This window comes from Ochotona curzoniae, unplaced genomic scaffold (assembly GCF_017591425.1).
Source record: "Ochotona curzoniae isolate NIBS_2020 unplaced genomic scaffold, NIBS_Ocur_1.0 contig_46, whole genome shotgun sequence".
Lineage (NCBI taxonomy): Eukaryota > Metazoa > Chordata > Mammalia > Lagomorpha > Ochotonidae > Ochotona > Ochotona curzoniae.
Window position 1 is genome coordinate 4,895,910 of NW_024466340.1, and position 25,059 is coordinate 4,920,968.

The 25,059-nt window shown below is 54.1% G+C and overlaps 1 protein-coding gene across 1 annotated transcript in view; it reads right to left on the minus strand.

Moving 5' to 3' along the window:
* The window catches only part of CUX2 (cut like homeobox 2), a 197,607-nt gene that overhangs the window by 21,976 nt on the left and 150,572 nt on the right, over positions 1-25,059 (minus strand). Inside the window, exons 4-5 of the mRNA XM_040987002.1 lie at positions 19,418-19,496; positions 2,720-2,854 (exon numbers count right to left, since the gene is read on the minus strand). Of these exons, the coding sequence (XP_040842936.1) occupies positions 2,720-2,854; positions 19,418-19,496 (214 nt within the window). The remainder of the gene's footprint in view (positions 1-2,719; positions 2,855-19,417; positions 19,497-25,059) is intronic.

Here is a 25,059-nt window from a genome sequence, read left to right on the forward strand (position 1 = left end):
CTATGGAGTGTACCCACTTGTCAACTGTAGGTACAAGTATGAGCAGGCCCCCAGGATGCTCTTCCTGGGGACTGGCTAGGGAGGATGATGGCTAGAGGCTGACCACTGAGGACAGAGCCTGCGGTATGGGAGGTGTACCTGTGAGGCCCAGGTAGGGAGGCCAGCAGATGGGGAATGCAGGGCCCAGATGTGACTTCTGGGTTAGCGGGCAGGAGGACCTGCAGAGCCTAACATTCAGCTGCTCTCCAGAATGAGGCCTGGCAAGGACCTGGTGAGATGCCACAGGGTTCATATGGGATGGTTCGAGAATTCTACCAGCTGGGCTCCTGGGCGTGGGCCCGACTGAGTTTGTCTCCGTGTTGCTTATTAATCTCTGACTGTGTTCCCGGCTAGGAGGGCAGCTGCAGAGCCTACAGCGTGCAGGGAGAGCTTCCCGAGGAGCCGACGGGGGGTCAGGGCCAAGGGCATAGCGGTGCCTCAATATGAAGTCAGAGCACGGTGACACCGGGTTAGAAGCATTCTCAGGATGAGAGGCAGCTGGTGCGGAGCCCTGCTGGCCACCTGCTCCCTTTGAGCTTCCCCTACTCCAAGACGGTGACTGGAAGAGCATTCCTGGGTGGGAAGAGAATAGGCAAAGTGCTGGTTTGGCCACTGGTCGGGCTTGGGCAGGTGTTCACTGGGACATGACTGACAGACTGAACTAGGGGACACGGAGTGTGACAGCGGGCACTGGCCCGTCTGTACTGCCTGTCCGACAGCTTCAGGATGGAGCTCACATTGAAGTCCTTGGGGCAGACTTGGCCCTCACCTGCTTTGTAAATAGTTTTACTGGCGCATAGCCCCACTTACACATTTATACCTCTATCATGGCTGCTTCCATACTTCAGCAGTAGATATTGAGTGGCCCATATCAGCTCAAACGCTCATGCTCTGACCCTTGCCAGAAAAAGCTGTGGCCCTTGGGTTAAGGCTGTGCACCCATTCCTTTAGACAGCAATCTCCCACCTGTCACCAGCCCCTCACTCACTGCCCCCAAGCTTGTATACCACCTGACCTATTCATTCACTCACACTCTTTCTAGATGGTCAGGGCACAAGGGCAGGATTCCTGTGGGTCTGAGTCTTAGCTGTGCACCCAAAGGCTGGCATGGGGCTTGGCACTTAGCCCAGTGACTGCCCAGGGCTCCTCCCCCTTGGCACAGGTTGCCACCTGACTGCAGTGTTTGTCATCCTGCCATCTTGTTATCATGACAGTGCACACTGGAGCCCCGGGCTTCAGCTTCGCCCGTTGCAAGCTCTGTGTGTGAGGCCTGGGTCTAGGGCCGCGCAGCAGCCAGGCAGAGGTATCCGCGCTGTTAGGCGGGCCTACGTTTGTTCACGTGGATGCCGCCATACTCCGGGCTCTGTTCTGAACCACTAGCTCGTTCCAGCTTTGTGGGAAACCACAGAAACTGTGGCCGATGGCATTCTCACCCCTTCTTGGGCAGCATAGGCATGCTTCACTAGCCTCATTCCGAGGCTGCAGCTGTCCCACCCATGCCTCAGCTGCTGTAGACGGGGGCTCCCACACCCTACATCCCTGCCATGCTGTGCACCCTTAGCTTCAGTGCCTCGTGTCTGTGCCTGGGTGAGGACTGCCGTGCCCACTTTGCGGGTCACTGGGGAGAGCTTCCTGTTTCCTTTGGAGTGTGCCTTTGGCGGTGTCACATTAGGGCCTTCTGTGGCAGAGGGCTTGGAGGAGGGGCCGGCAGGACCCCCTTGGGGGTCTGGCTCCTTCGCAGCGGGTTGCCTACACTCAGTTGCCCTGCTCTGCGGCCCTGATGCAGGCCCACCTCTCTGGGGGAGGGTGTAGGATCTCCTTATCAGCCCTGCTATGGCCCTTACAGCTGAAGCCTCACCCCTTCTTCCCTGGGGTACGGGGCTGCCCCAGAAAGCTCGGGTGGTCCCAGGCTGGCTCTGTGGTCTTGGGTTGCAGGAATGCAGCTCTGACCTCTGACATGGGGCCCCTGAGTCCAGTTCTTCACTAGTCCCAAGTTCACAGGGTCAAGGGTGCAATCCTGTATACAGAGACTGACTTATGTTGCTTTGAGTTTATGATGATTTTTGCCTTTACGGTGGGCTTACTGGGATATTAAGTGCATTTTAAAAAGTACTTATTGATTTTCATCTACTTGAAGGGCAGGAATGGGGGGAGAGAGAAAAAGAGAGAGAGAGAGGATTGATTTTCCACATGTCTTCAACGGCCAGGGCTGGAGCAGGCAGGAGCCAGGAACTCCATCCTGGTCTCTCACGGGAGTAGCAGGGCCCAAGCACTTGAGCCATCACCCGCTGCTTCCCAGGCTTACAAGCAGGAAGTCGGATCACAAGCTGAGTAGCTGGAACTTGATTAGATCAGCACCCCACTTGATCAGATCAGCACCCCAATAAGGGATGTGGTTGGCAGGGTGTGGGTGTGAAGGCTACATGCCCATCTTCAGAGGCCTGCACCCACATGGCCCCTGTGAGCCCCACACTCCCTGTGGCCCTGGACATCACATGTTTGCGACAATGGGCCCTTGAGTGATGGCCAGGAGTGCTCCTGGTGCCGCCCCTCCCCACCCCGCCAGCCCTTCAACAGGCTGAGCCGCAGACTCAGGGTCCTGGCCCACAGCCATGTCGCCTCCACTGCTCCTCGCCTTGCCATGGGACCACACCCCCACCCCTCCCACCCTGGTTGGTACCTTTGGGTCCAAGGAGCTCTGGGTGCCTCTTCCACGAGTTGTGGAGATCTCGCCGGGGCTGCCCGCTGGGGTCAAAGCTAGGGGGCTGCAGTCTGTCGTCTGGGCCACGCGGCGCTTCAAACACAGGCACAGGTTCTGCATAAATAGAGATGTGGGCGATGAGGAAGGTGCCGAGGCCCAGGATGTGTGGGTCCCCCAGAGGTCTACAAAGGCCACCCAGCACCACTCTGACGGCTAGGGATGCCAGGGTCTGACTGCTTTATGGAGAAACAGCCTTCCTGGCATCTGCTTGGGGGTGCCTGTGCTGGGAGTAACAATAAAAGGGCTAACTGTCATAACTACTACATTTTCTTGACGATGCCACCTTTAGTGGCTGTGAGATTGTGCCATGCAGATCACCAAAGATGGATTCTGGCACTGTGCTCTGGACAATGTGGTAGTGGGCAATGCGTCTAACTTCCCTGCCTCTTGGGCTGGGGGGGCGGGTGGTCACGGCTGTCACTTGGTCTGGGACCTTCAGCTCCTCCCAATCCCCCGCCCCGGGACATCCTGGTATACTGGAAGCTTCAGGGGTCACTTATGAGTAACTAGCTGGAGGCAGCACCAGTACTTGGAGTATGTGATTGAGGAAATGTTGGCTTCAATGAGGTGGAACAGCCCTGCATGTGGGGTGCCTTCCAGGCACACATAGGTGGAGTTGGGCTCTATCTCCCACTGAGGGAGCCGGGACTGGAAGCAGGCCAGAACAAAACCACCCCAGTGTGCACAACCTCAACAGAGCAGGATGGAACAGGCCTCTTGTCACAAACAGCCGCCACTGGACAACAGGATTCTGGTTCCAACAGAAACAAGGAATGAAGGGCTCCCCCAAGATGGCCCTGGTCCTCACAGAGGCCCTGGTTCCCTGGAGACAATAAGCCGAAGACACCTCAAGATCCCGGGCGGTAAGACCCCAGAGGCTCGCTCTTCCACCAGCCCCTCCATTTGGAGGTCTCTTACGTGAACAAAATTTCACTTCTCAGCATGGTGTCCAGCCTGGTCAACTGTCATGGATATCAGGACCCGAACCCACTCATGTTACCCATTCTCTTAGGGTACCACTTGCCACCTCCAAGGACTTCCTCTGCCTTTGCCCACAACTCCTGCCACACTTCCTCCCTGGTTGCTTCCACTGCCAAGGCAGGTGCTCACACTACTGCCTGGTCCAGATGAGCACATGACATGGCACCTTCAGGGTTCCTGGGCCCTCCCTGGAGGCCAACTCGTGTCCAGCTCAGGTTCACTCAGAAGTAATTAAAGCTCTGTGAGGCCAGGGGATGTGTTGGTGAGGAGAGATGATGTCACCATGGCCCAGTGTTGTACCATCAGCCACACACAGTGCTCTGGTCAAGGGATCAGGCTTGCGCCAGTCTCTAGCAGTCTCTCTTCCTTCTGCTTCCCTCAGAGCTTCCACTGGTGAGGATGTGTAGCGGTATGGGGCATTGATTCTGAGGTCATGGGTCCCTAATCCACCACGCGTTCCCCCGGGGCACTGTGTGATCTTGGTAGTTGAAGCAATTTCTTTGTGCTTCAGCACAAAAGCAGCCACGGCACGTGTCTGTGTTAAGGAAGCCATATAGTCAGCTTGGTCCAAATGGGAACCCTGCCTGCCCTGGTCCCAGGTCCACTGATGCTGGCCTTGACGGCCCCTCCCACCACAGGGCCTAAAACAGGGTGTCTTTCCCCTCTTACCCCTTTAAGCTAGTCAACCCATACTACAACTGACATGCCACTACTTCCAGGAAGTCCTCCAAGATGAGCTCTCCCAGCTGCCCGCCCCCTTCCTTTCCCACCACAGCTGCAGGGTACACTCGCTTGGTGAGTGTACCTAGGCCACTCCAGCTGTGAACACCGCCACTCACGGAGGTGGGCTGGTGCCACTGCCTGTCCTACCCTTCTCTGATGGGACCCCATGGACCTATGACATGGCCTGACACCCAGTCCAACCCCACAAACATCTGCTGACAGGGAGGGGCAGCAGTGCCTGTGCATGGGGGCCTTCAGGTGCAGCTGGAACAAAGTGACCTTGGTTCTGCTCCTGGTGCCGCCTATCTGCTTAGGTGAAGGGAGGCTCGGACAACGGGTGCCTGGGCCGAGGTAAGCAGGTGCATGGCAACGGTGTTGTGGCTTCCCTCTGTCAGCAGCACCCCCACGCCTTGTCATTAGGCAAGGCCCGCTCAGCAGGGTACGCCATTATGTCTCCCCGGGCTGATGTAATTATACATTGACATAATTAACCCAGCGAGCGCATTAGGCAGGCCAGCTAAAAATTCATCTATAATTATTTGTTGTGTGCATGCTAATGAGTCCATCTGCACTGCCTTTGTACAACACGAACAAATTAATTTACAAGTCTGGATTTTTTAATAAGTTCAAGGAAACGCTGCCTATTGTGTCCTGATTTCTGAGAAAGGGAGAGAAAAGCGCCTGGTGCGGGCCAGGGTCAGGGGAGTCAGATAAACACGGGAGGACGCAGGGTTGAGTGGGTCATGGGGGGCACACTCTGCTTCCAAGAAGATGGGGAAGATGTAGCTTGGGGTCCAGGGGCCCGTCTGCGCTAGGGCCTGCCCAAGCCCAGTCAACTCACTCCAGGGGAATGGATGCTTGCTTCTGGGGCTTACGTACTGACACGTCACACTTGGCTCTGAAACCCCGAGGGTTACTGTTCTGGCCTCTGCCCTCTAGCTGTGGAACTGGCCCTAGTTGGCCCTGACAGGGGCTTAGGGGGTGGGAAGGGGCACTCTTAGTTGTGGTTCCAGGCACCACCTCCTGCCTTTATCTGTTGGTACAGCCATCAGGCTCACAGAGTCTGAAGTTCAGCTCTGTTCCGAGCCCCATAGAGTCCTGAGTCTCAGTTTCCCCATTTATAAAGTGAGAAACAACACAACAGCTCTCAGGAACTGGGGCTAATACCAAAGCAGCCAAGAATGGCAGGACTGACGACCAGGGTCACCCGGATCCCCCATTTCTGCATGTCTAAAATGGAGGGAGGCGGCGAGGCCCAGGAGGGAGAGGGTGTGAGAATGGTGGCACAGCACGGGGCTGGGAAGCACTTGCCACTTGGTGCATGGGACCAAGAGGTGGGTGCTGGGAACTGGTCAGGTCCTGGACAGGGGAGCCTCATGAGTTTACTTCAGCCCCCAGGAGACTCAGACCCCATTGGCATGAGCTTCACTCTGGGACCCAGACTTAAGGTTCCAAAGTTGTAGCCAGATCACTTTACCCTCCACTCCTGCCCCACCACCTGCTGGGGGACATCCTGCATGTTTTCTAGAGTCAGCAGGAAGGACAGGCCCTTGACCCTCTTTCTCTCACACTGGGCATCCTCCTGGGCTTCTAATTTGAGGGAGAACGTGGTGGCAGTGGGTATGTCCAGACGCCTTGGTCCCTGAATTCTGATAGCTGACATCCTTGGCATCTGTTAGGATCTGCTCTTGACCACACTGTGGAGGAGGCGTTTTCACATCGCCACTTCAGAGATGGGAAAAGTGGGAGGATGAGGCTGAAGTCACCTCTCTGAGGTGAGGCAGTTGGGGCCAGGCTGGGACCTAAGCAGAATAACTAGAGTCCCCCGAGAGTCCTTGCTGGGCAGAGGGGGCACATCTGAGTCCCCCAGGGAACCTGCCTACACCTCGGGTCTCAGTCTGGAAGCTTGTTGTGTGCCTGGGCTGTGTGTCAGAGCCAGTTCTTTCAAGTAGCAGGTTTTTGGGGGGGTTCATCATCCAGGACTCCCCAGGTCTACTCAGTCCCTGTGTGACTGGGCCCAGGCTTGACCCAAGCTTGAACTAAACATGTAGGACCAGGAAGTTCTGAGTCTCCCCTGTTGGAACTATTCAGCCAGGTGGCCATCAGGACTTTTGTGTCTTGCCGAAACCCCATCCTGCAAAACTGCTGGGCAGGAGGGGTGTCAGAAGCCCAGGGACAGGGGACAAGAGTGAGACCACCTGGCTCAGACAGGACTGCAGTGGAAGGGAGTTGAACAGGGAAAAGTGGAGCAGTCTTACAGAGACAGGAACCCTGCAAAGACCCCTGGGAGCTACCACAGGGTCCCTGGAGGTAGAGGGACTGGGACAAGGGTGCCAGGCTCTGGGTTCTGTGCTTGGGGCAGATCTGTGCAAGCTGAGAAGGAAGGAGAGGCAGTCAAGGACTTAGCAACAGATCTCAGTAAAGGGTGCCCTGGCAGTGGGCATGGGATGGGGGTGCCTGGAAGGAACAGTGATGCCATATCACACTGAGTGTGTGAGTACTCGGGCACTAACACAGGATGTACACAGCGCAGGGCTGTCACAGAAACCACACTCCTGTCGTAGACTTAGGTTTTCGCCACCAAAACCTTGGGCACAGGGTAATGACCTGCTTGTAGTCTTGCCCTAATGGGCACCAGTTTCCTGGAGTTTCCAGCTCAGGCAGCCCTGTGCCCCTCGACCATGCAGGAACTGTTGCTCTCTGTCACACTGTTACAGGGAATGCCCATACTCGCTCACTTGTGTTCTCTCTCTCTCTTCACCTGCAAAGCTAACTAGTATCCCCATTTTCCACACAAGGAAATGAGGCTCAGAGAGGAGGTGCCATGTGTCAAGCTGGAAATGGCACCCAGCTAGAAATGACAGAGGTAGGGTTTGGTCCAGGGCTCTCTGACTCTTTCCTCCAGTGTGCTGGGCTGCCTGGAGACAGGGCATGGAAGGGCCCTGGGTTCCTACACTAAGGCTAAAAACATGACAATGGATGCCCTTGGCCCTGACCCTGGCTTACTCCATCCTTGGACAGCACACCGCCCTCTCTGGACTTTGCATCCACATTCTGACCCAGGTGTATCACAGGCAGGCCCTCAGCACAGGGATAGGGGTGGGATGACGGGGACACGCAATAACACCGATGGACAGGGTCCTGCCGGGGGGGGAGCACTTCAGGCCTGGGGCCTGGACCTGTGAGCTGCAACGATCAGGGAAGGGGATTATTATACTCTCACATTTCAACTCGATACACACTGCTCACAACCTAATTCCCAAAGCCGCCCTTGGAGAGAGGGTCCAGGGCGTGGCTGGAGTACAAGTGGTCAAGTCCTGGTAGTGACACCATCAGGAAAGTCTTCTTAGGGTCCCCGAGCCTTCGATTTCCCACAAGTTAAGTGAGGCCAACAGGGACTGCGTGAGTCCACGAGCCCCATGACAGGCCCAGTACCCCACAGACTCTCAGCATGTGTGGCTCTTATGACCTTTGGGACTTGAAGGCCGTGAACAGCACAGCTCAGAATCTTCCCAAGAAAGTAGTGAAGCCTCGGGGGCCACAGCTTCAGTTCTATGTGCCTGCACTTGCCACCAAGGGCTCTGGGCTGCTCCTAGCCACTCCTGCCTTGCTGCTGGAAGAGGGAACTGCACACAGACTGACAGTGACCCTGCTCTGCCCTTCAGGTGCTGAAGTCAGGGTTTCCATGTCACTGTATCCAGGAGTCTCCAAGGAAGCAGCCAAGGTCAAGTGAGGTCATGAAGGGGCCTCCACCAATCCAAGAGGACTGGTGTGCTACAGGAAGACAATGGGGCAGGTGCTGTGATGCACTGGGGTAAACTTGAGATACCTGTGTTCCATATTTTAGTGCCTGACACCAATTACGCCCCCATTTCTGATCCAGTCCCCTGTTCAGGCACCGGAGAAGCAGCAGAAGATGGCCCAAATACCTGGGCCCCTGCCTCCCATGTGGGAGGCCCAGACGGAGTTCCTGGCTCCTGGGCTAGCCCTGGACCAGCCTTGGTCACTGTTGCTGCAGGGAGTAAAGCAGCAGAAGGAAGCAGCATCTCTCTTTCTTTTTCTCTGTCTCTCTGCCCTTCAAATACACAACACACACATGCATACACACATACACATTCACACAATACGCACATAGACACAACACACACACCTGCGTGTATGCACACACACACACACACATAAACAAAACTTACACAAACAAGGCAGGGGAAGGTCTCTAGAGAGTAGAGGCTCTGAGTACAGCAAGGCCACATGAGGATACAGTGGGAGGGCTGGCAGAGATGCCCTTCACACACTGGTCCTGTGGCAGCCTGATCTCGGGCTCCAACCTTGGGGCTGTATACATCTGTGGGCTCAGCCTGTGGGGGCCCCATTATGGCAGGCCGGGCTTATAGGGCAGCTCCTCCCTGACACCCTTCCTTCCTGTATGTAGCCGGTCTCCTCCGGTTCATGTGGCTACCACTTTGTTTCTCAGAGCCTTGATTTCCCAGTCTGTGAAATGGGAATAAACAGTTTGTCCCCCCAACCCCCCGCCCCCCCACTCCACTGTCTTGTGGTGGCATCTATGGACAGAACCCAGGGGTGGCACCAGCACATTCTACAGGGAGGGGTGTGGGTAGTCAGAACTCACCAGGCCCCTGGGACTCTGTGTGTGAAGTTACTGGATGTGTGAGAGTGAATGAGAGTGACAAGAGCCCTAAGTTTGTACAGAGATACCCCAGGGGTGTCGTGGGTGGGTGCTAGGAAAGACCCCTCTAAACAGGAGGCCAGGGAAGGGGTGATCCTTAGGGTGTCTGTGAAGTGGGAAGACCTGGTGAGAGAGCTCTAGATGGCAGGCCAGATTGGGCAAACAGGAATAAAACACTACCATCTCTGAGGCTGGGAGGCCATGTCCTGTGGGAAGGACAAGTGGGTGGGGAAGCTGAAAGCCACTTCTGGATGCCGGGGTTAGCGCTGGGCACTTGGGACGCTCAGCACCTGCTGTGTTATGGAGGTCGCCAGGCAAGAGGCTTCTGGACCCAGCCAGCAGCCACGCCGGTGGGAGGGGCAGGGAGAGGGGTGCTGAGGTTGGAGAACCAGGAAGTACATGGTGGGACAATGTCAACTGCTGGAGCACCTAGCATGCAGCCCCCTGTGGAGACAGTGCTACAGCTGTAACCCAGCCTAGGGGCAGTCATTGGTCCTATTCCAGGGTTCAGGGTCCCCAGGAGAGGAGAGGACATACAGGACGAAGGTCAAGACTGAAACAATGTTTCTAGAAGCCAGGGGACACCAAGGACTGCAGGGAGCTGCCAAAGGTGGGCCCTCTGAGCTCCAGGCACAGAGGTGAGCGCCTTCAGTGTTCCTGAGTCCCACCTCCACAGGAGAGCCCGTGGACGCCACCATGTGGGCTTCTGCTTGCATTCCCATTTTCCATTTTCCATTCCCATTCCCATTTTCCCATTTTCCGAAGCCCTGAAAATGGAAACCACTTGCTCAGGGTCACCCAGCAAGGAGCAGGCCTGGATCTGAAGTCAGGTTTCCCTGCTAAGCCTGTGTGTACTAAAACACAGAGGTTGGCAGACTCATTTGAAGATGGCTGCCGCGCCCGGGCACCCTTGAGGTGACAGACCAAATGTCTGTCCTGGGGGAAACTCAAAGCTTTAGGACTTAAACATATTTTAAAGGAATACAAGTTGAGCCTCCCTAATTTGAAAATCTGAGAAATTCCCAAATCTTCAACTTTCTGAGTGCTGTCATGATGCCACAGGCAAAAAAACGCCACACCATGAAACTTTGTTTCAAGCACAAGATTACAAAAAAAAAAATTGCATAAAATTACCTTCAGGCTAGACATTGTATATAAAATATAAACGAACTTTGTGTGTAGGCTTGGGTCTCACCCTAAGAAAGCTCAGTACAAACATGCAAATATTCCAGATCTGGAAACTGGAAGCACCTCTTTTCCAAGCATTTTGGAGAAGGGATTTTCAGCTTCACAATGTGTTTCACCATTGTCGAGAAAAATCATCTGGTCTTCTAGCACTTGCAGGAGCCGCCTCACCCATAAAGATAGGCACAAAGAGAGGAACTGTTGTGACTCTTCAAGACCCTGAGCCTTCCCTCCATTAAAAAGCGCAAAATGGGGAGCTGGTATTGCGGCACAAGGCTGCTACACTTCTGACTCAGCTCCCTGCTAGTGTACCTGGGAAAGCAGCGAAGGATGGCTCAACTGCTTGGGTCCTTGTTCCCATGTGGGAGACCTAGAAAAGGCTCCTGGCTTTAGGACAGCTCAGCTCCGGCCGTTGTGGCTATTTGGGGAATGAACCAACAGATGGAAGATTTTTCTCTGTCTCTCCTCCTCTCTGTAACTCTGCCTTTCAAATAACTAAAAAACAAATCTTAAAAAGGGGGGAGAGGGGGAGCTGGTGCTTAGCCTAGAGGTAGGATGCCTGGCTCGGGCTCTTGACTTTGGCTTCCTGGTGCCCAGGGCTCAGTTCTTGGCACAGGGGACATCCCAGTCAACCTGCAGCTGCCAGGGCTGCTGGTGCTGTCTTGCCATATCACAGACTGAGCCCGATTCTTGCTGCTTCACTCCACCTGGTACAGACTGCCACTTCACGGGTCAGGACAGCAGGAACGCATCTGGGTTTAGGAAAGCGCCAAGCGGGGAGCCCCAAATCCCACAACAATGATGACATGTTTGATGGGCTGAGAGTGAGCTGTGAGAGACAATGGCTCCTGCCTCCTGGGGTGCACAGAGAGCAGGACATTGCCTGCCTTTGCTTTGCTGCCATCAACCTTTCCTTTACACAAGCCCTGCTTAGTGAAACAAGAATTCATCTTGGGTATGTGGGATCTGGTCCCTGGAACACAAAGCCCTTGGGAATGGAAGACTTTAATGCCACACCAGGCTTTTCAAAGGAACGGTCAGGGAGGAGTGAAATGTCACGGATTCCACCTGCCGCCGCTAGCTGATGTTCTCGGCAATGTTTTAAGAATGTGGCGGGGGTGGGGCGGATACTCGGCGGAGCGGCTTGGTCCTCCCACCGTGTCCATCTGAAGGAAAGTGACATTCGGAGCTTTTTTTAGGAAAGGCTGTCCGAGAGGCTGTTTAGAAACCATATATGCAGAAGTATGCGTACGCCCCTCCAAAATATCTCATAGACAGAAGCCTGCTCCCATCTGGGCCCCGGCTCCAGGCGCCTGTGTGGGAGGGAGGCTCAGGCTACTGATGGTGGCAGCAAGACTAACTCTGATCCTTCAATCTCAACTTTCCAATAGCAGATGGAGTGCACAGCCCTGATTCGCAGCCTGGAGCCACGTGTCTGCTCATTCCTCTCCCCACTTTCCCCACGGCTGCCAGTTCCAGCTGATTTGGGGGGAATCTCTTGGCTTGAGTGGGATCATGAGGGGTGTCTTTCTGGCACTTGGCACGGACAATAACACTAATGACCATGGCAGTGCCAGCACTGTTTACTGAGCATTTATTATGCATCAGATACTCATCCCTGCACCTGAGTCTTCTAGAAGTCTCAGGAGGCATGGCAGGAGGTTTCAGGGAGGTACAGCCAGTTTCTGGGGGCCCTGAAGACAGAGTAGTTCAGCCCATTCCCATACATGACCTGAGCGCCACTCACAGCTCCAGGAGAGAGGGCATGGTGCCTGCGTCGCTCAGCAGGTGCCTTGCTGCACAGTGAGTGCCTGGTGGACAGCAGGTGCCCCATATCTGCCAAACAGGTTTCCTGTGATAGTGATGCTGTGCCAGGCATCGTGCTTGGTGTTCTCTGAACCCTTCCATGGCCCCATAATTAAGGGAGGCCACTGTCCACATTACACATGGGGAAGTTGAGGCTCAGAGAAGTCTGATGTGAAACTGGGAGCAGAACGGAAGAACAGGGACAGGCCTGGCTCTGCAGGAGCTGCCTGGCAACCTGTGACTGTTCCCCGTAGTGCAGGGACCCAGCCCACAGCCCAGGTACTCCGGGCTCTTCCTGCACAGCAAGTCTGCCTGCATTCAGAAACGCCCGGAACCTCCTCATCCATGGGCTCCAGTCCAGTGGTTTTGTCTGAACTCCTTCACTATTAAATGAGTCCTGTGGCTAGGGCAGCAGCTAGGAGCGTCTACATTCAGGTTCCGTCATTCTCTGCTATGGGGCCTTAGGCAGGAGGCCAATAAGGCTTCCCTGAGCTTACACTTCCTCCATGGCCCAAGCAGGGCAAAGGCTGGACCCTGACTCCAGAGGGCACATAGCGGCTCTCATAGACAACCCTCCCTCGGCCACCGTAACCGCGTTTGCAGGCCTCCCTCCCTCCCTCCCTCTTGGAGGTGCCTCTCACAGCTGTCCCTCTGTGCACATTGTGAGCACCTGTCTGTGTCACACTGTTGTCCCTGCTGGATGGGGCTGGCACACGGCGGGTGCTTGGGAGCAGGCAAAGGCGGGGTAGGAAGCAGTAGGGCACTGCCTGCTAAAGCCAGCCCACACCACCTGAGGGAGCCTGAGCCTGTGTGCGTAAGTATATATATATGATGTAATAATACATGTATATATCTGTTAACAGAGAGAGAAGGAAAGAGCAAGCCCTCGAATGTCAGCAGCATTCAGGACATGGCAAGGGCCAGAACCAGGAGTCAGAAACCCCAGCCTGGTCTCCTGTGTGAGTGGTGGGAGTCCAGTTACTCGAGCCCTCAGCACTGAGTCCCAGCGTAGGATTAGCAGAAGTTAGACGGGAGCCAGAGGCAGGAATCATACCCGAACACTCTGCTGTGGGCAGCTTCCCCTGTATGAGCTACGGGCCCATTTCTAAGCCTTGCCTTTTTTTTTTTTTTTTTTAAAGTAAGATTTATTTACTTATTTGGTTTACTCCTCAGCTATCTGCAATGGCTAGGACTGGGCCAGGCTGAAGCTAAGGGCCAGAAGCTGCTTCTGAAGCCTCTCATGTGGGTGACAGGGGCCCAAATCCTCAGGCTCTCTTAGGCTGCTTTTCCTAGGTCGTTAGCAAGGAGCTGCATCCGAAGTGGAGCAGCCAGGACTCGAACCATTGCTCGATATGGGATGCCTGTGCCACTGTCAGGGACTGCCTCCTACTCCACAATGCTGACCCGCAAGCCTTTTCTTTTCAATGGGCTAAAACGTGTGCATTATTCCTAGTGCTCCGCTAGCTCCAGAAGTGAAGCATGGATGAGGAGGAGGAAGGGAAGGAGGAGGAGGCAGCAGAGACCAGTTTCTGATGATGTTGCGCATGTGAAAAGTGGCTTGGCCACTAGGTGGCACTGGAACTAGCTGTTTGGGACAAAAAACCAAATGATATTTATGCTCACTCATTGCTTTCATCAACATACAGAGATGGTTTAAAGATTTAAATGTTTAGGAATTAATATCATAAGGGTACTTAAAGAAATCTGTAAAACCTTGAGGCAAGAGGGGTTTGAAAGTAGGTAAAAACTTCAGAAGCTGTTTAAACAAAGATTTGGTGATTCCCTGTTTTCTGTACGTACTTTGTGAATGCTGGTTACGCACCATACACAAGAGACATAATAAACTTAGGCAACAAAAGGCAAACTAAGGGAAATGCAAGGAAATATGCATCTGAGGACAGTGGCTAAGATCCTTAATATGCAAACAGTGTCTACAAACGAATAAGAAAACATATTCTCTAACAGGAAAATAGGCTAGGGATATACACAAACTAGCACCTTGCAAAAGAATAAATATGAGTGGGTTGTAACATATGAAAAAAACCATTTACGACACTTGCAAATGAGGACCGCAAAGTAAAACAGCAAGGAGGAGGCGGCAGGAACTCTTACTCTTCCTGAGTACTGACCCCAGGTTCCAAGGCTAAATTTCCTTCCCTGGGCTTGCAACTGCAGCATGGAACCAGTTAGCTACATGCTCACAAGTGCCCTCCACGCCCAGGGGTGGAGGGGGACTCAGTGCTAGATAACACAGCCACACGAGCGACGGTCAGACACAATGAGCCAAAGCCACTCAGGCAGACATGAAAGCCGGATGCAGCACACAGGATCAGTAACACAGCGGAAAAAGCTCCACAAACAACAAACCGCTTGCCCGCTGGAAGTCTCCCCTCCTTCCCACTTCGTGTTTCTGAAGCTCATGGTACGCATGTGCTATTTTTACACCAGGGAGAAAAAAAAATGCAAAAACCTAAAACATTGCAAAGTATATTCCTATTCCAGGGACCCAGGGGCCCTCACGGCTCACCTGGCGTCCCTGACGATGACAGAACCTTGGGTGGGCAGCAACAGACACGGTGGACCCTCGTCGCTCTCGGGCTCTGGGGTAGACGGCCTTTCCTGCTGCACGCCTGCCCGATGCTGTCCTGCACAGCACAGCGAGTCCTCGTGCTGGCTGCGGAGTAGCTTCTAGCACCACCCCTCTCCTGAAGCCACAGCAGCCAGAGCTTAGAGAGGCTAAGGCCCCTGGCTGAGGTCACACAGCTTGGGAGCATGGAGCCTAGAGTCCCGCCCGGGAGCGTGTGAGGCTGCACCCCTCAAAGATGCAGAAAGGGGGTGGACACCTGCTGGGAGACGCTGGGTCCTGGGCCAGCTCCTGCACAGCGAGAGAAAGGCAGCAGGACCCGCACGGCACTTACCTCTCTCCTCAGGTCAGCAGCACAGGTCACCTGTCCGCCCTCCCTCTCCCTTCTCAGAACCTGCTCTTTCCTGGCTTTGTTTTCCCCGTTTTTTCTCTTGAACTCATCACTCAGTGAACAAGTTAGCTTTCTGAAGCCTGGGTCGGTACCTAGTGCCTCGATGAGCGCCGATAAAGAAATCAGCCGTCAAACCACCACGGAAGTCAGTGAGGTTTAAATCACATCATCCCGCACAACAATGACATTAATTATGCTTTTAACACGTTTTACTGCTTTTTTTTTTCTCACTTCACGCCACATCTGTGTGAACAATATCCAAAAGATTTACGGGTTTCTGTCGTAATTACAGACATGCAGGCTGCACACTTATCAAAATACTTGCTGAGCAATCACGCCGCGGCGCGCTGGCTGCCAAGGATCCGGGCTGGCAGAAGTCACTCCAACAGAAATGTTGAATCAGGACTTGTGTGGCTTTGCAGGGCTGGGGTGGGGGGAGCCCGTCGGGAGGCAGCCACACAAAGCCCGCGCTCTGCCTTATTCTGGGGAGGGGCTGGGGCGGCGGCGCGGCGAGCGGGGATGCTCGAAGCGCCAACAATACATCTGACATTTGGTTCTTGTGTCTGAGGATAAAATTTAATGAGAACAAAAATATGTCTTCCTAATTCCCCTAAGAAATCATTAAAACATTTTGTTATTCTTAAATGTCTTGAAAATGAATTAGAGCCCCTAAAGGGGCTGTTGGGCTGCTGCGGCTCCATCCGTTACAGCTCCTGGTTCTCTAACTCGGCGACAGCTGGGGACAGCCCCCCTTCGTGCTCCCGCCCCTCTGTTTCTGGGGTGTGAGAGGCCTGGAATCAGCACCAGGAGGGGGAGACCTTCCTGTTCCTGGGGTTTGGGGAGCCGGACTGGAACCCTCTAGAACTTGTGGTACTAACTGCAGGCTCTCATAGCCAGGGCTCTGACAGTTCCAATAGTCCTGTCTCTGGAAGGACAGGGCTAGTGAACCCCTCTCCCATCGCCCCCTGCCTGTCTGCCCCCACAGGTGCTCCCTAGCCATGGTCTGAGTGATGCTGTGGTCACTTCTGTTGTCAGAACACATGTTGCAAAGGGCACGGCCCTGCGTCTGGGTTCCTGGCCATGTTCCCGGTGTCTAGCAAGAGCCAGGCACACAGTGAGTGCTCAATACATGCTGAGTAAATAAACATGTGATTATAGATACCTATGGTCAAAAAAGCACCTCTTTGCACAGTTTTTTTTTTTCTCTTGCTGTTGAATCTTATTTCTGATGCAATTATTACCTGCCTACTGTCTCCGTGTGTACAGTTCTAGTCAGTCAGTTCCACGTCTCATATCTCCTAGGGGAGTCCAACAGTGATGACAGTAGCCAACAGTAAACACCTACTGTGTACTTTAAACCTCCTACAATCAGGAGAAGCAGGTGCGAATACTAGCCTCAATTTATGGAAGAAGTGAATGAATTAGTCTGTCATCTAAACTTGGGCCTAGCAATGAACTTGAAAGCACACATTTATCTCAGGGCTACTCTGGTGCTACAGGAAGGGAACTCCGGGGCTCCACAGAGCAGCCAGGTACGGGGGTCCCGGGAGGGAACCCTCCAACGTCACTTGTCTCTGAGACCATGAAACCTGAAGGATTAGGACAGCTGGGAGGGAGTGCTGAGCCACGACTCAGAGCCTACTGCCGACCAGGAGCCTACAGCCCTCGTACGGATGCTTTAGTTGAGGGCTGCTACTCCACTTGCTTTTCTCTCTTTCTCTCTTTCTCTCTTTCTTTCTTTCTTTCTTTCTTTCTTTCTTTCTTTCTTTCTTTCTTTCTTTCTTTCTTTCTTTCTTTCTTTCTTTCTTTCTTTCTTTCTTTCTTTCTCTCTCTCTCTCTCTCTCTCTCTTTCTTTCCTCTCTTTCTTTCAAGATTTATTTACTTTTATTGGAACATCACATTTACAGAGAAAAGGACACACAAACATCTTCCATCTGCTGGTTCACTCCCAAGTGGCTGCAATGGCCAAAACTGAGCGATCCAAAGCCAGGATCTTCTGGGTCCCCCATGAGAGTGCAGGGTCTCAAGGCTTTGGGCTGTCCTCCATTGCTTTCCCAGGCCACAAGCAGGGAGCTGGATGGGAAGTGGAGCTGCCACCCATATGGAATCCTGGCGCATGCAAGTGAGGACTTTAGCCACTAGGCTACTGCGCCAGGCCCCTGCCACTCTTCTTTCAATCTAGCTTCCTGCTAATGTGCCTGGGGAGGCAGAGGGACGTGGAGAATGTGCTTGATCCTCATGAGGACCCCGATGGAGTTCCAGCTCCTGGTTTCAACCTGGCTCTGTTCCGGCTGTTGCGACCATCTGGGAAGTGAACCAGTGAATGGTGGATCTCTCTTTGTCACTCTGCTTTCCAAATCAGTCTTAAGAGTGGGAAATAAGACAGTGCATTTTTCCAGGTTTTTCCCAGGCTTCACTGATGACAGTTTTAAGAAATTGCGGGGGGCCTGGCAAGGTAGTGTAGTGCCTAGAGTCCTCTCCTTGCATGCGCAGGGATCCTATATGGGCGCCAGTTCTAACCCTGGCAGCCCTGTTTCCCATCCAGCTCCCTACTTGTGGCCTGGGAAAGCAGTCAAGGACAGCCCAAAGCCTTGGGACCCTGTACCCATGTGGGAGACCCAGAATAGGCTCCAGGTTCCTGGCTTTGGGTCAGCTCAGCTCTGGCCGTTGTGGCCGGCTGGGGAGTGAGCCATTGGACGGAAGATCTTCCTCTCTGTCTCTCCTTCTCTCTATAGATCTAACTTTCCAATAACAACAACAACAAAATAAAAACCAACAAAATAAAACAAACAAAACACACTGCAGGAAAGTGCCACTCAGTGAGGGTGACAATGACACTATGGGCATAGGCCTATCTGTACCTCGAGGCCCAGGTCATGGTCCTTGTCGGAAACACACAACTTGTGGGAGTGTGTCACCTGGATCCTGCCATCTCTGGGAAAAGCCACGTGGCCACATGTGTAGACTGAGGGCCACCCTCCCAGACACTCCAGTCTGAACCTGCAAGTGTCACTTCCTGTGATGGGTTCTGCAAGGCAGGGTTATGGTCTCAAGGTGAGACACCCCCTGGCTCCTGCAGGCAGGTCCCAAGCCTAGCAACAGGGGGCCGGCAGCTCTGTGAGAGAACACATGCTGAGGTCCAGGCTGTTCCCATGTGTGGCCCTGGGGGACAGGAGCAAGCCTGTGTCTGTCCTTGTCTCTGCTTCTGAGGACACTGGATCCTGGCTTCAGGGTCCACCCTTCTCCAGGACAATCACCTCTGGAGATGGCTTGTTAATTCCATCTGCGGAGACCCTACTTTCAAAAATGTCATGCCTCATGCTGCCGTGTGGACGTGACTTCTGGGAGCCACACTCCACTGGCCACTGTAGCCCATTTAAGCAGCTCTAGGCAGGCAGAGTTATAAACATCTCTGATCTCCACAGCTCAGATGGGACCTCGTTTTCCTTCTCATACGCCCCTGATCCCAACAGCCCGGCAGGCACCGATTCCCATAGCTTTAAGCCAGGACTTGGGGGATGTCTGGTAGAGGGTGTTGGCACAGGGTCCCTCTGCCCTGTCCCACCACTGGGCTCCTATTGCTGGCCATTGAGAAGGTGGCATGGGATGGATGACTTCTAAAACACAACCGTTTATAGGCAAATGGCACAGCCATGCCAGGTGCCAGGTGTGCCAGTGAGTGCTCACATACTCAGCACACTCACTCAGGCTCTGGTGTCCTTTGGAGCTCCTGCCTGCTACAAGGCGAGTCTCCATGACCTCCAACAGCACAAGTTAAATTTATTATTATCGTTTTTAAATTCACCTAATAGGAAATCCACCAGTGTCCAGGGATAACGAGGTGAGCACATGCATGTGCTTTGTCACCACCATCGCTCCTTGCTAGCATGTTTCATCTCCCTGTGAGGGTACCCTGCACCTTCCCACCAAGCCCCTGGTCACCTTCCTCCCTCTGCCCATGCACCCGCCTGGCCTGGACACTTTATAGACACAGATCACACACAATGTGGCCTTTCCAATTGGTATCTGTCACTCAGTGTCATGTTTTCAAGGTTATGCCAGAACACTACACCTTTTCCATAGCTGAATAATATTCCACCACAGGAAAGGCCGCCCATGGCTCAGCCACTGCCCTGTGGAAGAACACAGGGGCTGTTCCCGCTGTGTGGGTAGTGGACCACAAGGGGCCTCCTGTGAAACAGGCCTCAAGGCCCTTTCTTGGCATGAACGATTCAGGCTGAGAGCCCACATGTGTCTTACCTGGTGCTTCAATCAACTGCTTGTAAACACTCAGAAAAGCGGCCTCCGCCTCTTGACTTCTCTTACTAAGGGCCACCACCTTTGGAGACAAGAGAGTCACATGTCACCATGGCATCGAGTTTGCAAGCAAGCACGATCATTTCCTCCTGTACAAAGGGGCTGGGAATGAGGGCCCAAAGTGTGAGCACTGGAGGCTGTGTTGTTGCGGCAGAGTTAAGCCACCACTCACGACGTCCATATCCCACATCGGAGTGCCCAGTTTGAGTCCCGGCTGCTCCGCTTCCAGTCCAGCTTCCTGCAAATGTACCTGGGGAGGTGATAGCTCAATGGCTGGGGTGGGGGTATCCTTGCTACTCCAGTGGGAAAACAGAATGGAGTTTCTGGTTCCTGGTATTGGATCAGCCCAACCCTGGCAGGGTAGCCATTTGGGAGTGAATGAACCAGTAGTTGGAAGAATTTTGTCACTCTGCCTTTCAAACAAATGGATTTTTTTTTTTTTTAAGTCTAAGCTTTGGAGTTAGGACAGCTGGGAGCCAGCTCCACTGTGTGGGCTATATGACCTCAGCAAGTCACTGCCTCACCTCAACCCTCAGTTTCCTCATGTGTGGGAGGGGCCTGGAGTGGGTAGTGAGCGGAGCTGTACTGAAGCACTGACCATGGGGCCAGGTACACAGCTTCTGTCACCACCGCAGTGTCCTCTTGATATCGGGGGGCATTGCTGAAAGCTCGGGGTTCGGGCAAGAGGGACACACCCTGGGAGTGACAGCCTGGGAGGTGCACTGCCTGGTCTCAGACGTCAGCTCGTCCACTCTGCCACGTGTCCTTGTGCAGGGAGGTGCCAGCAATCCCTGTGCCTCTATCTCTCCACTGGCAGAACAGGTAAGTCTGCAGGTGCCTGGCCGAGCTCCTGGCACGCACCAGGCCTGTGCAGCCTGCCTGCTTCCACTGTGCTTGTCTCAGGTGGCTTACGAAGAGCACCTGGGCCAGGTCCCGCTACGTTACCTACATCCGTGTATGCTGGGAGCAAGGAGTTGGTGTCCATGGCGCCCCAACAGTGGCCACGAGCCATGGCCATGAGCTAAGCACCGGGCAGGTGGCAGGCCCAAACCAAGATGCACCATGAGAGCCAGATGTGCTTAGGAAAAATACTGATGATGCCATTAAGTGAGCAAACATAGTTGCTTTTGCCATTTTAAAATGGGGTTACAAGAAAATGTGAAACCAGAGTTACAAGTCACAGAGAACCAGACACATTGGCGAGGTGGAGGGCAGTGTGCGATGCGTGCTCAACAAGGGGTTAAGGGAAGTTCCCCAGCTGCTCACTCCCTCAGCAAATGTCTCCTGAGCGGGTGCTCTGTGCTCAGCACTGTGTGATGGACACTGTGTTCCCCATGCGTGGATGGAGGCTCCAGGGAGATCAGCACCGAGCCAGGGTCCCAGAGGATTCATTTATCACAAGTGCTAACCACTTGGAAGGAAAAGTAGCGGTCCCTGAGAGGACCCTGGGGAGTAGGGGCTGACCTAGTTAGGTGGGACCCACATTAGCAATCATTTCCCTGAGTAGGGGAAGATGGCGGGATGGGATGAGGGTGGGGTAGAGAATATTCTAGAATCCAAGCAAAGGAAAAACTTGCCCCAAATTTTATTTTTGTTGAGGTAGACAAGATATAGCTCCCCTGGGGGCCTTCCTGTGGATTGGGAGACACAGCCACGCCCTAGACAGCTGGGACCCACGAGAAGGTGCACACATCCCTGGAAGAGGCCTCTGTGGCAGGAGGTATGCAGCAAGAGGGGGTGAAGAGGCAGAGGCATGGTGGTAAGAGGCTTTTCTCCCTGCGAAGGGCGAGCAGCTACAGGAGGCCCCTGATCGGCAGGCTCTGACAAGGGCCCCCTGGCTGCAGGGTGGGGACCAGGCTCAGAGGGGCCTGGGTGGAGCAGCAAGAAGTGGCCACCGATGGGGAGAGGATTTGGATTCGAATGGGTTTGGGAGGTGGAATCCAGGACCTGCTGCAGGGGCACACAGCGGGGACGGGGACTAGAGAGGTGCAAAGATGACTTCTGAGGCTTGGGCCTCGGTCACTGACCGAACTCCATCAGCCAGGGCTGTGCTACCCGCCTTCTTTGGAGCAGGCTGTGGAGCACCATCAAAGGAAAGAGCTGGAAGACTGAAGGAAGGGGCCAAGGCGATTCTGGGGCTGATCCTTCCCAACTGCAAACCACCCCAGAGCTCGGAGGGAGGTGAGGCAGGGACAGTAGACAACAATCTCCATTGAGCTCTGGGGAGTTCCTGGTGGGGAGGGGACCACCCTGAAGTGGAGCCGACAGGAAGTGGGAAGGAGGTGGGCTGCCTGCAGCTGGAGGCCTGAGGACAGTCACCGCCCTCGCTAGCCTCGGGTTCCCAGGGTGCTTGTCCATAGCTCCTTCCCGCGGAAATGTGTATTCATTCTACTCTACCCAGGCATACCAGCCAGCCAACTGGCAAGCCTTCTCTGGTACACAGGGCCCTCTGCATAGGCCAGGTCATGCCTAGGCTCTGCAAGGCCAGAACGCCTAGAGGTGGGAAAGAGGGACAGATGCACCTGTGTTCTAACATTGGAAATCACACCCAGGCTCAAAACAGGGCTCACAACGTGGGCTGGAACACGGTCCTGCCGTCAGCCCCGCCGCGAGCTGAGTCGGCACTCAGGGCTGGCTGCCTCCAGGGGCTCGGGAGTGGTACAGAAATGTGGTGCCCCGCACGCCGAGGCTGGCAGGCTTGCTATTAGCGGCAGTGTAATCATCAATTATGTCCAATCACAAACTACCAGCTTCATAATTACCAAGTGAAGCACCAGCTTCTCACCTCTGCGCAGCGGCAGCGAACACAGCCCCTCAGCTCCAAGGGGCCCTTTCTTTCTCTTTTCTTCCCTTTTCCTCCTATTCCTGCTCTCTTGTGGGGGGGAAGAATTTTTCCAGGCCGCCACGAAAGACTGCATTTAAATTGCTTGTCACTCAAAACAAAGGCGCCCCGCTCATTTGTAATTCGCCAGCCACCTGAGCAGGCCGCCTGTTTTCCTCTAAGCATCCACGCGCCAAAGCACAAAGATCATTTTTCTATTGTTAAAATTGTATAAGCCAAGGCTTTTTTTAGCAGTGAATACACAATTTCACTTCTCTTCTGAGGGCCCCCAGCATAAAAGGGACAGAAGGCTTTCTTTAGTGCCTTACAAACACATTTTGCTTTGGGGTAATAGAAAAAAAATAATAAAAACACCACCCCAGCACCGGGCACATACAATGAGCTAAAAAGCTATCAGTGATTGCACAAGGTCCTGCCTGTGGACAAGCGAGGGTGGGACAGAAGGGGGCTGTGCCGCCTGGCCCTGGATGTGGCCAGCAGAGATGCTGCAACACGGACATCCGCAAAGCGGGAGGCAGGGTGTCGTAAGCTGCCACAACCATTGCCACTGCTCTGTGCTGACTGGTGTGTGGTCTGAGACCACGTGAGCAAAGTTCCCAGGGGCCGAGGCCTCAGGTGTGACCGTTGTCCCAGCCAGAGGTGGGCCTTGCTGTGTCCAGCTTTCTGCTTCCCTCGTCCCTGAGACTAGCTCTGGACAAAGACCATGGAGCCCCCTGGCAACCGAGGTGGCCTTCCTGTGCTTGGCCTCTGAGGGCCAGCCTCTCATTGACAGCTTGGCATTCCTGCATAGCTGGCCACAGGATAGCTGCCTTCCGTATTCCGTTGAGAGCATCTCAGGGCTTACAAGGGCCTCTTAAGGGGACCAGGGCATCTGAGCTACTGGCTCTTGCATGGGTGGTGGCATAGAGGAGGGCGCTTGCTTTAGAGGCCCAGAGAGGCTGAGATGGTGGCTCCAGGTCACACAGGAGAGGCAGGGGCGTAAAGGGAAAGGGAGGGTATCTGTGGCTGGAATTTGGCCACCCACAGTGGCCAAGGTGAGGTCACTTCAGGGTAAGTTAGCACTTACTCAAGTCCACCCCTGAAATGGCCCTGGTTCCCCGTTAGGTGCTGTGCTATCCAGGGCAGAGCAGGGAGGTGGACTCTGGTCTGCCTCTGTGAGGAGCTCAGAAACTACAGTGGCTTTTTCAGTGGCAGCAGCGGCCACCGTGCTGGCTGTGAGACTGACAAAGGTCCCTCATGGCAGCAAAGTCCTTCCAGATGCAACCGTGAGCAACAGGGCCAGATGCTGCACATTCATCAAAACCCACAGGCCCGTGTGAGGCAGAGACTGGGCCCTCATGTACCAACGGATTTTAGTTATCAAATTGCATTGCTATTGGCTTGTCAAACCAGTCAGAAATGCATCATTCTAAGGCAACTGGCTACTGACAGAGGAAGCGGGATGGGTTGCAGGAGAGGCACTGTATGGAGACTCTACACCTTTGGCTCTAATTCCTCCTGAATATAAACTGCTCCAAAAAACAAAACAAACAAACAAAAAAAGCAGGGGTGTTTCTGTTAACACACACATACACACTCCTGTCTGTATATCCGTATATACAGACAGGGACAGGAGTGACCTCTTTGAAAGCCCTGATCAGGTACTGGGCACTCTGGGAATGCTTACCCTGCAGAACCCCATCTGAAATCTGTGTTGCCTTTTCCATCAGCCAAGGGAAGGTGAGACTTGAGGTTTACAGCCACACAGTGAGCGCCAGGGCAAGGACTCCCAGCCTGCATTCCAGAGCCAAAGGATCAGGTTCTCGCCAGAGCAGCCCCCACATACCAAAGACCCTGGCAGGTGAGACGGTGCATGAACATGATGAGCATGTGCGCAGGTCCTTGTGTTGTTCAAAGGCGTCTCATGAACTTGTGCCTCCAGCCCCTCCACCTGTGTACCTGTAGCATGGGTGCTGGTCTGGGGGACCCTGGGAGTGCCCATCCTGGCCCGTGCAGCCACCTGTCCTCTCTGTACCTGACAGAGGGGCGGATGTGTAAAACGCACTCAGTAGATAGCCAGGCACACGGATGGGGCACAATGGATGCTGAAGAGAGTCTTAAAGACTATGATTGGCAATGCACACAGCCCTGGGCTGAGACAAACTGAGCTCAACCCCACCACCAAGCCCTGGAATGCAGGGGAGGGTGCAGTATTCAGACTACAGGAAGGCATCAGGGAAGAGGTGGGTCAGAAAGACCAAGTGGGTTGTTGATGGGCAGGAGAGCAGGGGCAGTCTCTCTGCCAACTGCTGCTCTGGTCCCCTTCTCCCCTTAGGTCACCCCCTACACCAATACCCAGAGACAATAGGACCTAGGGACAGGCGCAAATATCATTGTGCTCCCCGTGCTGCTGGGAGCAGGGGGGGCCAGGCGAGGACAAGCGAATCCCATGTTTATTTTCTGTTTTATTATTTTTTTCCTTTTTATCTAAAACAGGAAGCCCCTGTGAGACCCCCTGGGGGACCTCATGGTGCCCAGCTGAGAGCCCAGCAAACAAGAGCCATCCATTTGGTGGGGAATGTGGAAATAATCAAGTGTGAGTGGCTCCTGTGAGTAATCTAATTAGCCTGCACAGCTACGAATTTTGGCTTCCGCTTCCTTTATTAATGATGAGCGCCAATATCTAAGGACACGGGCTCAGGCTCCCTGACATACGGGAGGGCGGGGATCAGGAGTCCCCCAAGCAGCCAGACCCAGGGAGTCT